The sequence below is a fragment of the Dendronephthya gigantea genome, unplaced genomic scaffold (genome assembly GCF_004324835.1).
Source record: "Dendronephthya gigantea isolate DGI-Jeju-01 unplaced genomic scaffold, DenGig_1.0 000000F, whole genome shotgun sequence".
NCBI classification, from domain to species: Eukaryota; Metazoa; Cnidaria; class Anthozoa; order Malacalcyonacea; family Nephtheidae; genus Dendronephthya; species Dendronephthya gigantea.
The window spans coordinates 460,343-477,925 of NW_021163010.1; the positions used below are offsets into that span (position 1 = coordinate 460,343).

The 17,583-nt window shown below is 37.4% G+C and overlaps 3 protein-coding genes across 5 annotated transcripts; 2 read left to right on the forward strand and 1 right to left on the reverse strand.

The window, feature by feature from the left end:
- The first annotated feature begins 172 nt into the window (after positions 1-172).
- Positions 173-2,517, forward strand: LOC114527868 (uncharacterized protein C17orf98-like). Its single transcript, XM_028549611.1, has 4 exons — positions 173-698; positions 1,160-1,262; positions 1,466-1,597; positions 1,834-2,517. The coding sequence occupies exons 1-4, from the start codon at positions 438-440 to the stop codon at positions 1,863-1,865; spliced, it is 528 nt and encodes a 175-aa protein (XP_028405412.1). The 5' UTR covers positions 173-437; the 3' UTR covers positions 1,866-2,517.
- Positions 2,511-10,193, reverse strand: LOC114527603 (zinc finger protein GLI4-like). 2 transcript variants are annotated; one of them, XM_028549337.1, is made up of 6 exons: positions 10,067-10,193; positions 8,493-9,732; positions 5,313-5,588; positions 4,947-5,111; positions 4,527-4,637; positions 2,511-4,389 (listed from the first exon to the last, which is right to left on the reverse strand). In XM_028549337.1, exons 2-6 carry the CDS (start codon positions 9,594-9,596, stop codon positions 2,683-2,685), a joined length of 3,363 nt encoding a protein of 1,120 aa, XP_028405138.1. In that variant the 5' UTR covers positions 9,597-9,732; positions 10,067-10,193; the 3' UTR covers positions 2,511-2,682. The 2 variants fall into 2 exon arrangements, with proteins under 2 accessions (XP_028405138.1, XP_028405211.1); XM_028549410.1 differs by lacking the exon at positions 10,067-10,193 and having other exon boundaries at positions 8,493-9,738.
- Positions 10,194-13,342: 3,149 nt separating this feature from the next.
- On the forward strand, positions 13,343-17,390 carry LOC114516396 (little elongation complex subunit 2-like). 2 transcript variants are annotated; one of them, XM_028535863.1, is made up of 10 exons: positions 13,343-13,394; positions 13,497-13,591; positions 13,866-13,993; positions 14,177-14,337; positions 14,460-14,579; positions 14,664-14,708; positions 14,842-14,940; positions 15,268-15,357; positions 15,559-15,712; positions 16,105-17,390. In XM_028535863.1, the coding sequence occupies exons 2-10, from the start codon at positions 13,566-13,568 to the stop codon at positions 17,358-17,360; spliced, it is 2,079 nt and encodes a 692-aa protein (XP_028391664.1). In that variant the 5' UTR covers positions 13,343-13,394; positions 13,497-13,565; the 3' UTR covers positions 17,361-17,390. The 2 variants fall into 2 exon arrangements, with proteins under 2 accessions (XP_028391664.1, XP_028391655.1); XM_028535854.1 differs by having other exon boundaries at positions 13,349-13,591.
- The last annotated feature ends 193 nt before the right edge of the window (positions 17,391-17,583 follow it).

Sequence of the window (17,583 nt, forward strand, 5' to 3'; positions counted from 1 at the left end):
AAAACCTCTCTCGTACACCCTTGCTAGCAAACTGCGGCCATACATAAAGTTGAACATGTTTTTCTAGGAAATAACTTCGCAACAGTCAGAAAAAAATTATTGAGAAACAGTTGAGAATTATTTCGGTAATCGTCGGAAAACGTCGGAAAACATTCCACTCGACGCAATGTACTTCACATGGAGGTCATAAAAACAATCTTGGAATAGTTTGTTTGTAATTTTCCACTGAATATAATATATGTACTTCTGAAAATTAGTGTCGCTAAATGAAAAGTTGGAAAAGAAAAGATTTAATAAAGAGTAATTATTTAAATTTTCTCTTTGATTGAGTTGACCTTTAAAAAGTTGTAAACATAGTAACCCAGTGGTAACCATAGATTATTTAGCGTAAACAAATCTGAAAAAGCCTAAAGGTCATATCTAAACTGCACAGCAATATGCCTCAATCTACGCCAAAATATCAGCTAGCTCGTTGTGTGAAGTATGGTCCACCTGAACGATCTGATGCTGAACTAAGAAAACTAGAGAAATCGTTCGTCCTGGACTGTGTTTTTGTGGGCACGCTTTCTGATGATTCTGGACGTGCTAATCCGAAAATGGCAACGGCAATCCCACCGTACAATGGCCAGAAAGACAAGTTTGCTAGAAGATATTTTGAATCTCCTACCATACAAAAAATACTAAAAAAAACTGGTCAGGTAAATGTCCTACTCAAACAGGAGTAATATTCTTTAGAAAGTTTAATACACCCCTGCACCATGGCCTCCTTAAAATCTGAATGTTTATTTTAGTGGTACAATGTGAGTTATGTAACTAACTAGGTGGTGAAAACAACATTACAAATTGTTGGGATAATTTAAACTTTTACAACTCCATGACCTTTTTAAATATTTTTTAATTTGGACATGAGAAGGGGGGTTAACCGTTATAAATGAGACCCCCCCCCCCACTGTAGAGATAAAGTAGAAAACCAATCCCCAAATCAAATGGCTGTGATGCTATGCCTACCTGGGGGCCAGATCCTCCTGAAAAACATGTGCACTGCATACTGTCCAGCAAAAACCTCCCTAAAATAATACATGGTAAATTTACACTTGTTCTCTAAATTTACCTTACCTGTCGCCCCATCATCACAAGCATTTTACTGTAACTAATACAGGATATGAATCAAGGAGATTCTCTGTGTGGAAAACAAATGGATAGATTTTACATAACTGGAAGCATGGGAACCAACATCCGCTTAAGGAATCAGAATGGGGCAGGTAATGCAGAATAATGAGAGTTCATAAGAATCATCCCAATGTGGGCTATAATGCTACATCACATGCTGCAAAGCAGATTTTCTCAAATGCAAATTTTGCAGCTTTTGATGCATACAAAGCTTAATGCATGCTGCTGCTGATAGTAGCTTGATTGAACTTCAATCTGATGCTTTACCAAATATTTCCAAAAAAATATTTACAAGGAAACTCACAAGAAATCATAAGAGGACACAGTATGTTTATGGAAAATCCAAAACCAATCGTTGGTTATCATGGTCTATATGGATTTCGCAGAAATACCCCTTGGCTTCGTCAAAAACCTTCTGTATTTATAGGTATGTGTGTGAAGTTTTGCCTCAGATTTGTTAGTTTTCAAAGACCACAGTTCAGTGGGTAGTAGCTATGTTTCAATCAGAACCATGATTCTTCTACCTTTGTTCTTGGTTTGAAGCAGAAATCCAGCTAATTTTTTGGAGGGTTGGGTTGCAAGCTTGTAAAAACCTAAAGCTAATATTCCATTTTGACTGTTTTAGTAGCAGATATATCCTTATATGAAACTTGCTTTTTTTAGGTAAAGTTGACAATCGTTCTGTGGTCCCTTGAGATTTGATGTAAACGTCTCTCTTGATGTCAAATTCCTTTTTGAACTAAAGTAGTAAAATGGTTGACCACAGATCACAGAAAATTGAAATTCCTAATTAGGAATTACTAACAGGAACAATCTAAGATGTTCTGTAGGACAAAACATACTACAAGACTTATAAAATATAGAACTATAAGACTAAATATAAAACTTCGCAGTAGATCGAATGTTATCTATCAATGTTTTATTCCGTTGCAATTTCGGAATGATTATCTCCATGCGTGTATATAGGGTTGATTTACTTCTTCTAACATTTTGAAAGCATTCATTGCGTCTTAAATTTAGGAGCAGACAAACGGACTCTGCCGAGTGGAATGATAATTATATACACACTGGTCTTAATTGCCCAATTCAGTACGATTTTCTATTCTTTCTTCTTTAAATTTGACAAAAAGATTCGCTCTGAAACTCAGAAATGGCTTTCGGAAACTTTTTACTATACCAAGAAAAAATATACATATACTGTATTAGACTAAAGATATTTATACTGTTCACATTGCACTTAGGTACAAAACACATTTAATATAGACAATAACGTTTAACTTTTTATGGTAATTTTTATGTACATATTTCTAATGCCCAAGGAAAAAAAGATTAAAAAAAGATAAGGTCCTGTTGTATCGAGTGTTTTCTTACAACGGTTTATTCATTCGCAATATTTCAAAAACTCTTCTGAGATAACTGTAACCTAACTGTCAGTTTTGGCGTCAAATGACCCGTGGCCGCAAAATCTGCTTATTTAAAACGTTGTCAATAGATTTCCTGGAAAAGGATGTTTTAAAATATATGCGAGAGGGCGGACATATTGCCATGTTCTTGAGTCTTTTCCAAATATCTATCTTCTTCTATCAAGGAATTCAATAAAGTGTTCATATCATTTACTACCATGTTGGACGGACTATTTTGTAAAACAGATTCTTCTACAACTTCATTCGTGTTTAGATTACTTATACCATTTAGCATCGACTCATACGAGCCTTCATTGCCTGGTCCATTCATAGCTCGACCATTGTTCGCCGGGACCTGCCCATTCATAACTCGTTCATTGGAATACGCTTGACCAGGAATACAGTTGTTTGGTTCTTGCTGGTCTCTTGCCTGGAGTAATTGCTGGTTAATATGTTGTTCATATTGCCATAAACCTTTTTGTTGCTGGGCCCTAGGCCCTTGAGGTTGAGTGGGAGGGTGGGGTGGGTAAAGGTAATCCTGGTTGCCAGGTGTCTCCATTGAGTATGGGTAATGTGATAGCTTTTGTCCTCTATCTAGAGGTTGAGGACGGGGTGGGTACCTTTGGTTGTTGATCATATTTGGTTGTCTGTATGTAATATCAGGCATGGGTGGAGGGTTTGGTCTCCTTTGCGGATAATGTTGCGGGTGGAATTCATTAGAGTAATAATGAGTTGCGGGCTCACTGCTTCGTCTCGGTCCTATGTTGTTGCGTAGAGGTAAATATCGGTTTGAACTATCGGCTTCACATATTATACTATCGCTCATTCTTCTATTAGGCGCTGGATCATTGGGGTTCTGAATGGGTACTTTATGAAAAACAGGGCTTCGAATCACAGCTAGGTTATGATGGCTGCCGTATCCACTGCTAGACCGTCTTTGATCAGCATGGAAGGTGTCTGGTGGTATAGGTGATGGTCTGACCACGTCATCGAAATATTCGTGGCGTCTAGGATTATTGCTCCATTGTTTCAGTTTTGGTAGTTGTTGTTGCATCTGATGGGCATCACTTGCTTGTTTGTTGGGTGGATACATGCTTTCTAGTGTCTCTTCAACTAGTGGTGGAACTGCACCGTGTGGTGGTCTAGTAAGCGTACTCATCTCGCTTGAACGTCGACTACTGATGTATGAAGACACGCCACTCTCGCTCGAACGTCGGCTACTGTTATCAACTTGGAGATTTTCCCTCAAGTCGTTGGGATATCGACCAACATGGCTCATTCTCTGGGTGACATCTTCAATCCACTTACCAACTTCATTCTGTTTATTGATAGTTGGAAGAGAGAATTGGTTAGGCACGACTGGAGTTTCAACAAGGACTTCCCCTCCCACCTCTTGTGGAGGGCCTGAAATATCTTGAAACGGATAAGGAACCACCGCCTGGGGTGATTTAGGGGAAACACTCTTCTTATTTTGATTGTTGTTTGGCCTACTTTGGGGAATCGTAGTGTTTTCTTCATGTTCGTCCCATACAATATTTGCTGAATGTGGGCTGTCTATACAGCTAGACGATGAGGTTAAATCTCCAGTGAAGCTCTGTGGGGAAAAGTCACCACGTGGCAGATTTGATATATTCTTCCCTTGTCCGCTCTCTTTCTGATCTCTTCCGCCAGGACTGGATGGATCTCCATTTTGGTTGCTGTTGTTATTCGAGGTATGATTTTGTTTTCCCTTTGAATTATTCGCAGTGGGTTTTGATGACGTATTGCTTTTCGTAGCATCATTGCCGGGTTTACCTTTACCTTCGTCGACTTTCGGCTGAAAACGAGAAAGTACGACTTGAGTACGAAAACTTTAGGCTTGTTTACCACGACGATTGTACATTTACTGCCTTCTAGCATAGGAAACGAAATCTCGACTTGTAACCTCGGCAGAAAAGAACGTTTAAAACTGACCTTTTTCGCCCCAGCGAAATGTTCTGGGTGGCACGTCTTCTTATGTTTTCTGAGAGAGCTTGGATCTGTGTATCGCTTGGTGCAACCCGCAACTGTACATACGTATGGTTTCTGAAAAAACAACATTCAATAAAATTAAATTGAAACGTTCTCCACTAGCATTCGCTTTTTGCATTAGGTTGACTGTATTCGCAATTTGTTTTCTTTAGAAATGGATCATTCACACGAGACGTTTTTCAGTACGGACGAATTCTATATGGGCTCTCTGCTGGAGGCTTTTAATGGCTAAATATTTATCAAAGCCTAGCTAGAGTGTCACATGTGTAGGCCATGCGAAATACAACGAGCCAAACAGCTGAATTCAGAAAATCACGTGATCCCTCGCACTACATAGAGATAGTTATATGGTTAAAGGCTTACCACGGAGGAATGAGTTCTGTTTTGATGCTTAGCACGATCAGAGGCGTTGGTAAAGGCCTTACTACAGTTTTCAAATTCACACACATACGGTCTTTCGCCAGTATGAGATCTTTCATGTGTTTTTAGGTTCTCCAATCTGGAATAAGCTTTATTGCAGCCTTTGTACTGGAATAGAATAAGAAGGTTTGTCAATATATGATCTGATCTGCACAAGAGTCATCCAAAAAGACCTCCAATAGAATATTATACAGTAAAAAACCAATGTAATACATATGTCAGGACAATTAATTATCAAATTAAAAGATATTCCGTCACTTCTTGGAAAGGAAAGAGTGAAGTAATGAATGACACCTAAATGTTACTTACTGTACATTTATTTGGCTTCTCTCCGGTATGTCTTCTCATGTGAACAACCAACATATACTGGGCCTTGAATGGCTTTTGTTCTCGCTGACAATCTACCCAATGACATGTAAAATCTCGTCTTTCTTTCTTGATGTGATCAGTGTTCACATGTTTTACTAGTTCATCTTGTGTTTGAAACAGAATATTACAATCCTTCCATAAGCATAAGAATTCATTATTATTTTCATCTTTTCCTGCTGTTTCATTATTCTCCTCATTCTCAGCGTCTGACTCGCGCTATAAACAAAATTTATTTGTGTTACAAACGATGTCTAAGGTTACGTTCAGACAAACAATGTTCTTACTCGACTTTAAGTTCAAAGAACAGTGACATTGATAAGTACTATCGCTAGAGGCAGTTTCCGTTCTTGGGCACAGTGCCCAATTTCATTTGGCGTCCAGTCGGAATACAATCTTTTAGACTGCGCCCTGTTCCTGTGTGTTTAATGATATCGTCAGGTCAAATTGTAACCTTGGTAAGAACTATGAAAAACTTGCACTGCGTGATAAAGATGATGAAATGAAAGCTCTTAGAAAGTCTGGTTAAGTTTCCAGCACTGGAACTATGTTTATAAATCGCATATGGTACTGCGGCAATGCACTTATAACCGCTTCTTTATTAATTGATTGTTTTTTTCAGCCCTCACAGGAAAAAGGAGAAAATGTAGTTCGAGCACCGGAGTTGCAGAAACACGCAACAAAACCTGAATTAAACGCATGTTATTCAGAAATATAAAAACAAGGATTGTGATCCAACATTTTTCACCATTTTTAATTATTATGCGTTGAAATCTGATTTTGTTGCAAGTTGGTGGAATTTTGCTTTATCTAGCTTATAGGAATCGTTTATTACAAGCTCGTGGTTTCTGTACAACATATTCTTCAATGACATTGAACTAACCGATATGAATAACATATAATCTCTAATAACCTAGTTTCAGAACCGTAATAAAATTAGTGTTACAGACATATAGACCTAATTACTCATTCTTCAGATGAATCCTTATCATTGCAACAATAATCGAGTTATCGAGTAAGATAACTCCAGAGATAATTTGGAGCCAATTCAAATTGCACAAATTCAAGTGTTAAATTACTCGTAACAAAATTCAACTATCATTGAACTGAAACCAATAAAGTGCATATATTGAAACAATAGCTACGTTGATATAGAATTGACAAAGCTCGAGGAATATAAAGATGAATCTCGTCTAGTATTGCTCATTGCTCATCTAGATTCTACAACAATGTTTTTTAAACGACTGAAAGGCAACTACTGATTGAGCAAAATTTCGGAGCATATAGCCTATGTTAAAGGCGCGCCGTGTGACTAAGGAGGACAGAATTATTCTTTTCATTGGCCTTTTTTCAATTTTTCTAATTCTACATAAAAAAAACCTGCAGTCTTTCAGTCGCCATCTTGGAATGGCACGTAATTTCATTTGTGAGTATATTTGTCAGTGAGGAGATCTGTCGGCTCTTGATATCTGACCTCGATCAAAAATTTAAATATTTAGTAAATGAAAGGAATGTTTGCTAATTTCCTATGCTAGTAGGCATTCAATTTGATTTCTCTGTTCCGTGCTGAAATAATATAAGAATGGCTTAAGTAATGCCAGAAAATGCTTTTAAACGAATTATTAATCAGAAATTTCATCAAAATGTTTAAATAAGCACAGTCTTAAGCGTTTTCGATGATTTTTGGGGCAGTACCCCGCTAGCTGAAAGAATGAATTTGCGTTCACGCATTTATCTTTATTTTGAAACATCAAATTTCAAGATAACGACAATTCAGACAAAATTTGTTTTCTAACCCAAACAACTTGTATTTTTTGAATGCGCAATTTCTGTCAACACCTTACTCTACATATAAGTGCAAAACAATTTGGGCAAAGCATTATACCCATAGTCAGGCATTCTATGTTTGTTAATTTTCAACACTCAGAATAAGGAAAGAAAACTGATCAATTCACTTCACTCAGATTTGAAAAATATAGACGCTCTAAAAAGATCAACCATAACGAGGCCTCAAATGTGGGATATTCTCGTAAATTAAATTCCCCACACAGTCCATACATTTCATGATGACACAGATGGCGTGTGTTGAAGAGAGCAAGGCGTTCTGTGCTGCCGAGCTCTTTCTGTGGTATAGCTGTATTATTTACCCCTATAGATAAACTATGAAACGATATAGCATTACATTTATCAAATGATTTATTGTTTTTGATAAGCAACTGCTTACGTCAAAGTTAAAATATCTGAGGTAGAGCATAGTTTTAAGGATTTAAGATAAAAAGGTTATTAAGATTTAATCTTCTATACTATACGCTATATTTCCTGTACTTTTTGCCATTGCCATAGTTGCATCCGTACATCTATACAACCTTGTCAAATCCGATAATATACCACACATGCAGGGGATTTTCTCAAACCACTAATACTTCGGGATACCACCATGTATGCAGGCTGCAAAATTCAGGTTTCCTTGTCTATTTCCCAACCATGAAATTTAGAAAAAAAGTTGTTTTTCCTCCTTAGGAGAACACTTGAAGACAAATCCAGTGCAGAAACCTTTTTACTATTGGCCAGTGATATTAATGCAATTAGCTCTTTTTGTGATTTCCACACAATAAAAATATCATTATACTCTTCTAAAAAGCCGCTATAATGCCTGCATACTAGTGATTAGTGAAGAAGTAATTCAACCTTTATAACCTATGTACATCAGTAGCGTCTAATTCGTCTCATTCCATAAGCAAAACCTCCTCGCAACCAAAGGAAACTTTCAGTCATGACAAAAACATTTAAAGGCAGTAGTGTTCGGATAACTTGAGCGATGTTGGGCATTTAAATAGAGGCAAGAAAAATAAACGTTTAACAAGATCCCTACTTCATTGTCATTTGATGAAAATAATTGTTCGTCTCTCACAGAAAAGATGGACACCATCTGTTGGCTGTTGCTAGATAGTGGCAAGTTGACCACTTATACTACAGTAAGCTACTATTCAGAATATACAGATCAATGTGTATGTAACTGATTTGATAAGTGAATAATGATATGACAAAACAATAATAAATGAATTGGTCGGCTCTCTGGTAGTAAAGCAAATAAAAAATACGACGGACAAATAATTAACGCACCTTATCCGTTTCCGCTGGTGAACTGACAGCAGGCAATTTGTTTTCTTCACCATCCACCATCATGCTTTCCTCTTCTCTCTTTATTTGCCTTTCCGTCGATATTTCTTTCTTAATCGTTTGCGCCGTTTCCTCAGAGCTCGGCTTTGCATGGTTGAATTGTGGCTTTGTACTTTTACCAGTCGACGTGGACTGCCAGCAACTAATTAATGGTGACCGCATTGAGGAGGAACGGGGTGGTTTAGGTGAAGGGCTTATACCATTTGCGCTAAGATGTCCATATGAACCGGCAGACGAAAGCCTTGGTGCATTGATATAGGCAATTAACGAGTCTGGGGATGTACGAATTAAGCTGTTAATATCGATTGAATCGATAGAGAGTGGTGAAGATGACATCGCCCGTTTCCGCGCTAAACGCGCTGATTGTCTAGGACTTGGGAAGGTTGAAGGATGCATAAAATTGTCTAAATTACTCGATCGCAACGAAGTAGCTGTTGAGGGAGGGATACTATTATTGTCTTTGTTAGATAGGGAAGCTAAAAATTGCGCCGGGGTTGATGGTGTATTTGTCGTTCGATAACTCGTTGGCCATTCAGGTTTTGGTCGTAGTAGTTCAGCACTTTTTATGTGATTTGGGTTCATAAATAAAGGCGATGTTCGACAAACTGGGCGCATAATGTTAGGATGACAATTGTATGGACTGGGCGGCATAGGAATTGATGAGTTCATATGATGTTCATAACAATAGTGAGCTTCTCTACACATGGAATTCCCACAAGCGTATCTATTTTCATAATATGGTGGCGTCTCAGGGAAACGAAAGTATCCTTGTTGCGCTGGTTTTTTAAAACGTCCGTCATGCGCATAATGTGTTTGCTCTCCATGATGACTGTGAAACATTTCTTCTGCTTTATATTTGTGGTCAGTCGAGGAATCCGCAATAGTGCTTGGTTCTTCATCAACACGTTCTAAACTTCCTGTGTGAGATTTTTGTAGGGCTGGAGAACGTGGAAACAACCGCTGTCGTTGTTCCATTCCCACATCAGTTGTCGACGATACGCGAGAGGTATCCACAATTTGTCGATATCCTTGTCTTTTGTCTGACATTGTTTAACTTTAAATAAAGTCCCTATTCGTCTTTTTGGTGAGATATTACAACTTTGAGATGAAGTAAAGTCATTCGTAATATACCCTGAACTGTTTATTTTCTCTGCGCTGTTACTATCTTTGCCAAAACCAATTCCTGTCAAATACGACGCAAACGATGATTACCAATAAGTACGGATAAACTAATCAAGCAGGCTATTTGTAGTAATACTTTATTATAAAACGTTTCTACTCGTTGATTATAAATCAAACATTACGTTTGCTGCGTTTTCCTTTCGGAGTGAAAATATTTGTTTTGTGCGCTTCAACAAATCATTAAAATAGTTTAGATAGATGAGATCGTGAAAATCAACTCGACATAATATATAGCGCACTGTGCCATGCTGGAAAGATTTCATATGGTGCGCAACATGGTGTATTATAATATTAACATAAATCACGCGCAGGCATATCTAGCATCGTACCCTTACCTAATATGATTCGTTGATGGTAGAAATCCAGAAAGACATCGAAAAGAGCAAGGGATGGTTTATGCCGGTAATAGTAACTCCACTAGGAGAGACAAATTATGAACAAGAATTTGTCTGATTGTCTCAAGCTGTGCGTGTACTCAAAGTGTGTATTATGATACTTCAGTGAGGGAACAGTACTGGCATTTGATTGGTTAACAACAAATAGGTTCAAGGTGCTTGCATGGCGTGTCATTCGTAACGACAAATGTCGTGCAGAAGCCTTCATATGAGACATATCAAGTCACTCAGTTCATCTCCGGTATTATTTTTTTAAAACTTCCGACAATGTGAAGCACCGTGAGTATGCTTCTGTGATGAAATAATTCTAAATTTGCCGACCATCAAAAATAACTTCTTTACGAATTCCATTTACCCCTTTCCACTTAGGTTTTCTTTTCAAAATTGTGTACTTCCCCAACTTTTGTGTCTGGGGTCTATACATGAAATATAAATTATTTTCTTACCTGCGTTATTGGAATTTGGAAGCGAGACAAAAACCGCAGAACTGTTAGCTGGCAAAGTTCGCATAAACTACACGCTCACTATACGAGACACTAACTGTTTCTTGTTATACGCGAATTGATATAAATCCGGCGTTAAAAAATTTGTTTTGTGTGGTTGACTACTGATATATCTTTGTATTTGTATAATTGTATCTTAGCAGTTCTAAACAGGCTTAACCACATGGCGATAAGAATTAAATTCCTCGTGAAATCTGTTTTGAATATTTAGCTATATTGAAGAATAATTGTTTTTGACTCATGTGCATTTGTATATACCTACTTCGGTAATTCAGTTTATCGTAAAGTACGGCGAGCTACCGTAGAAATTCAAATACTGACAAATTATTTCTAGCCCGTTCGTTGCCAGTAAAAGCCCAGTATCTAAAATAACCTCCATAGACTAGTAGTTGAATTTTGTACTAAAACCAGTGGAAATAATATCAATGACTTATTGGACTATTCTCCAATATTACAACTGGCCGCTACTATTAAATCTCTGAATATTTTGAGGCACTATGCACAACCTATTTTTGGCACTGTGATATTTATGGAGAATTTTTGTACCCTGTGTCGTGAATGAATGTATGCCCAGTCGGTGTTTTCCGAATCGCCTGCCTTGAAACCGTTTTTTTGAGTGATATAATTACAATATGTGAACTCACAGGTCAGGTAACATTATGCAATCGTATGTAGAAACAATAGGAGATCAGAATCAGTCAACATAAAATTATGTTTCAAGAAGCAAACGATGTGGAATCAAGTGAATTCTCCCAGATAAATATCGATTTTGACATATAATATATCGGATTTTGTTAAATTGTATTTAGTTTGAAATGGGTTCCTTTTAGATAGCAGTTAGTTCTGTCTCTTCATTTTTTACTGGTGCTATTTTTAAAGAGGCTTAAACTTTTTTCTGCCAAACTTACTGAAACTAATCCAGTTTTAATCAGTAGATCATGACTGTTGTTTCGCTCGCTAAAAGCCCCGTTTACACTACACCCAATTCACTGGCACGGTACGACCTAAACTGGGTACCATGCCTACTTTTATTAGTGTTCAGGCTACCAAAACAAAGGCCGGGCATGGATGAAATTGGTACGGGTACACATTTTAGCTGTGCCGTGCCAATAAATCGAGTGTGTGTGATAGTGTAAACGGGGCTATATTATATATAAGCCTGGTTTACACTACACTCAATTTATTGGCACGGCACGGGTACCGTACCCGTACCAATTTCATCTGTGCTCGGCCTTTGTATCGGTAGCCTGAACACTAATAAAACAGTGCACGGGTACCCATTTGTGCCGTTCCGATAAATTGAGTGTAGTGTAAACAGGGCTATAGTTACTGCATGCAAATTAAACGAATTCAGACCAAAAGCGGACTTTCTTGTCAACTTTGCCTTGATGGTAAAAGCTACATGCGGTGATATGTTTAGTTGAAATACATGAAGTATATAGTCATACACTTTTAGTTATATAATCTTGTCTAAATTGAGTACGAAGTTTAGCATATCTTCTGATTATCACAGCTCAGTATGTTTTGAGTGTACCGAGCTAAGAACTAGATGTGTAATTTATCTGAACATCTTTTAAACACTCATTTTAAGATTAATCATTTCCATACATGTCTGTATGCATGTTGATCAGTTGATGGTCACTGCGGCAAGTAGTATTTTTCTTGCGTAAATATTCATTTGAAAGCCTTGACCTTTAACTTGGCCTCCAAGTGAACACCATAAACCTTCGACGGGGCTGGGTTTATCAATTCTTTCTATGCTAAGGCTATATAATATACATGTTTTTTAAATCACAATGACAAACCAGGTACTACAACTACAAACTCAAGCAAAATTCTAAATTTTAAGTTCCAGTGGCTACGTTACAGCGGGAGCCTGCTTGCAGGAGGCGACCAACAACCGGAAATCTTAGTTAAATATGCTTAGCTCACGCCCCACGTCACTGTAAAAATAGTTAAATCTTGTTAGAAAATTACATTCCAAACTGGCTTAATTAACTCTTGAGTCAGGCTTAAGGCGTCCTTCGGAGCATTCGATGAAAAATCAATTGCAATAGTGCTTGGGATTGCACGCGTATTCTCAATTGATTAGCAACAGTAATAATTGCGTACAGCATTGATATGATCTTTGTATAGATTAGTAGGGTATAAGCCACACCCTAATCAAACTGATCAATGTTTCACACACAATGCATTCAGCGACATTTTAACTCTTTGCCCAACAACTATAATTTGTTGAGGTTAACAAACTCTGCACACACTCTGCAGGGTGTTTAAAAAATCTGCAATATCCGTCATTGTTACAATCTTGAGTCCTCCGTTAACCCTGTTTATAAAAAATGTCATCTGGTCAAACTTTACACTCGTTCAAGAAGGGGATCTAAAGATTAGTGCCCCCTAATCTCACCTGGAATATGCACAATCCGGTAATTGTGACTGTTAATACTTCCAGGTTTAAACATCCTGTTCAGTATGAAACATTGTGTTTGAGAAAATATGTTTACATCTAGTACTGACCGGTATGAGAGGCAAAGCGGGAGTATTTTCGTACATTAAAGATTTAAATACGCAAATTGCAGTTTAAAAAGCGTTTTATACAACCAGTCCCTTCTCTGATCAACCTGGGCTCAGTGACTTTCTCTAATTCTCTTGTCACCAAGTGCCAACTGTCTGTCTGGTCAGCAGTCTATCACCATAATTTGTTGAAGAAGAAGTTGAAGTCTTGAAGAACGTTGGAGAAACGCTTCGTAATAGAAGAAGAAGAGGTAGAAACTAGAAAACGCTACTTCTTTTGAAAGTATGTTACCATACAGACGATACAGTACTAAACAATACTCAACAGGAGTAAATTGCGCATTTCTCCACAGCTTTGTCTGTTAACCGTGATTTGTCATTTGTGTGGTAGTGTATTTTGTCAGACAGAGGGAGAGTCGAATATGAAGGCCTCGGAGGTCATTGACTGGTAAGAATTCAAATTATAAAGTGGAGGTGTTTATACACAGTAAACAAACGTAAAAGTTTACCATATGGCAAATAGAATGATATACAAATATAAATTCTGGAATAGTCCCCAACCTCTCTTATAAACAAGTTTGTAACACAGGGTGAGGTTACTGAGGTACACAATTTAATACACATGAATGACAATTTCCTCTGCAGTGCAAGTTTAATATGAAAATTATTGACTATTAGCAGTCAAAACTAGGTAAAGATATTGATTTTATAACTTGCTATAGGAAAAGGCTTGATGCTGAAGCAAAGTTGTCTAACTGGACGCTTACAGAAGCGGCATTTAAGAGTCATTCATTGCAAAAATATTTTAAACATGATGACTTGAAAAAGGAGAAAAATGACATCAAACAAGGTGAGAATTTCAAGATGGTGAATTCCTATAATAAATAAGATCATACCTGACTTACTTATAATCCCTGGTCATAATTTTATAAAAAAAAACTATTGCACGAAGTGTAATAATAATTAGGTTACTTATATAAACTGAAACACATTGAACGAATGGATAATCAATTAGTTTTTTGACATTTTGTAGATAAAGATAGTGTCTCCTGTGACTTTGCAGTACCAGAACCTCACATTTCATATCCCAAAATATCAGATTTGTCCATTGAGGAACACAAATATTTTCTTGATGTCTACAAAGAATATATTACTGGGAAAGAAATTAGCTCCGAGAATCTCAATAAACTACAGGTACTACATGTGTGCAGGATATCTTCCATTGAACATATTCATTTCATTTTCCTCAGGTATATGTAATTCTCAGATTTATTTATTTGCGAAACTTTTCAATGTGGTGTTATTATTTTGTTCAGAATCTTATGTGGAGGTTATCATCAGAACAAGAAGATTTCCAGGTGTTTCTTCAACAACAATCCTTGTCAATGAAAGATGACTATAACTTCCTTCATCCACAAGTTAAAAAGAAAATTGAGGTGTTGTTCAAACCCTGAGGTTGAACCAGATATTGTACGTCTTAAAGGTTAACACTAAATATTTTGTGTCTGTTTTTTTCTAAGAATCTACTTGAAGCTCAAAGATGCCTGGTTCAGCAAGATTTACCTGTGAGTATTCTTCAAATAATCACCATCACTGGATATCCTGGACAATAACAAGACTAAGTGATCCGTAGTGTACAAATGTTTTATGTGTATAATAAAACAAATCTAATTTATTGTTTATTTTGTTATTTTTTAGCGGTTATACACCCTCTTTCAAACAGTTGGACTGTCTTCTGGTGCAGTTTTTCCAAATGATCCAATTCTTTCTTATAAACAAACATTGAAGCAGTCATCAGTGAGTATTCACCTTTTTGTCCTGGTTGCCTCCCAGTTGCTTCCCTCTCTTGGTTTCCGTCCCTCTCCAGGCTCTCCTAGTTCCCCCTCTCCGTTGTTGCCTCCTCCCAGTTGCCACCCTCTCCTGGTTGCCCCCCTCTCCTGGTTGCCCCCCTCTCCTGGTTGCCTCCCTCTCCCAGTTGCTTCCCTCTCCTAGTTTCTCCCACTCTTGGTTTCCCCCCTCTCAGAGTTGCCACGCTTTTCCAGTTGCTTTCCTGGTCAAAAATCCCCCCCCTGCTATCAGTTCAATCTAAAGATGAGTAAAACAACCTTTTTGTTTTTTCTCAAGGGACAAAGTTTGTTAACTTTACCGAATATCGAAACAAAATATCAGTTATCTCATGAAACCAAGGAGACTGATGCTACGATTCAATGTCAGGTTTGTATTCTAAACTAAAGGTACCTCTTTTGTACAAAAAGATGTTCTTTAAGAAAGTCTTTTCAATCGAACAATTGCTGATTCTTAACGCCGATAGGCTCGTAAATCAACTGAAAAAACTGAACAACACGAAGTATCCCATTGTCTACCAAAATCCTAATTTTACCAATATGTTATCACAAATAACTTTATGTTTAATAGATCTACGAAGATTCAACAGCATGCGCCTTCGCCACCGACAACGGCGCTCATTTTGTGTTGACTGATAAAGCATTGCGAACTTTGATTGACAATCATCCACCAGATTACGAGAACGACTGGGAACTACCAATTACTGTTATTGATCAGTCACAAGGTACCTAATATATTGTTGATATTATACCATAAGCTTGAGCTGTATATTAGCTGAAACATAAGTTGATATACTGTGTATAGTTCAGCCAATCAGATATCGTAACAACTCGTATACATCGAGTAGTGACAAGTGTTTGACAATGATTTAACCATGCAGCACCCAATTGAGGGATTTTAGTAGGAATTTCAACCACTGTTTCGAATGGAGATCACTCTCAAACATTTAAATGCTTTTGCTGGCCAGGGCTGAGCGAATGAAACGAAATTTCACATATTCACTAGCAAGAACGTAGCCAACACATACAATGAACTAAATCCAGGCTCTGATTACCGTCTCTATAGATTAAATCCCTGTATACTTCATAACTTATTACATTATCACTATCTTTCCAGGCTCCAAAATGACGACTTCCGAATGCCTAAAGTCAATTATGATCGACGACCCTTTGCCCTCGAAATCTATGAATCCAAGAGAAGCAAATATCGTGTACTACCACAGCGAGGTGTGTAGTATTTTAAAGAAAGTCATGGACAACCACAGTGCTTCATCTACCACTGACAAGTCTAAGAAGCCAGTCGATATAGAGATGCAGAAGACGGCGGATATGGCCTGTGATTCAGTTATCTGTGAAAATCATTTGGAACTTAATGTCGAAAGTCTTAAAAACTCCAGGGGAAATGTAGTGTCAGAATGTAGTGTCGGTGATAACGAAAAACAAACGAGCTTTGCTGAAAACATTGTTGGTCAGAGCAAGGGTTGTACAGTGTGCCAATTCACTTACAGTTTATGGATATTTGGTAATTTAAACCTTTTAATCCGCACAGTTGATTGTGGTTTGATGTATCAAGCAAATAAATCTGGCAAAGGTTCTTTACACCCAGTCAATGTATTTGTGAAACCTGAATATCAGCTGTCGTACGGATGTGAAAAGATAACAACGAGTGAAGCTTCAAAGTGGTGGATTAATACTTACATCAATCCAGATTCCCTCTTGATTTGTGCCAGGATTAATCCTATAACAGCGGAGTTGTTAAAAATGGATGTCCTAAATCAATCAAACATTTTAACTCTTTCTTCCTTTGATCCCGCTAAACCAATGAAAATGATTCATGGCATTCTAACGCGATTGGAGAAAATATTGAGACCTGGAAAATATATTTTATCTCATGCGGCTAAAGATATACACATTTGTGTGTATGAAGTTATCGATGATGGAAATGATGGAAAGGCAAAGACGGCAAACTACGATCTTCATAACGCTCACTCAAAACACACGTTGACTGAGTATGAGAAATTTGTACCATGGGTACCTCTTGATCCTAACATATTCCTAGATTGGCACATTGCAAATCACCGTATACCTCTAACATTCCCACCTGTATCTAACCAGGAATTAAATAAAATACAGACGAGAAATCGAGGTAAAAAGAAGGGAAAAAAAGGTAAAAATACTAAGCTTAGCAGAGGCAAAGGAAATCTAACAAAACCAAGAATGAAACCATCAAGAACAAGAACATCTAACAAAAAATCCGATGAAGCCAAAAAGAGTGAGAATCAAGTCGAAAAGGAAGATGATATGGGCATCGCACAGCGTCTTAGGAGCAGATCTAAACCCTTGACTTACGATGATATTGACTTTGATTTTTAAATTCTTTATTTCTCTCAAATTACATTCTCCTTCGAAATTCCCTTTCTCTGAAGGATGGCAAGCTCTAGTTACGACATTACGGTTGACATTACGTCATTTGGTGAATATTACGTCACCAGTTTAGAGGACGAGATTTTGGGGCCTGGAACTAGATTAGATAATTTGCTTGAAAAATCAATGGTCACATTACGAAGTATTAAATTTTAAATTTTTTTGAAATAAA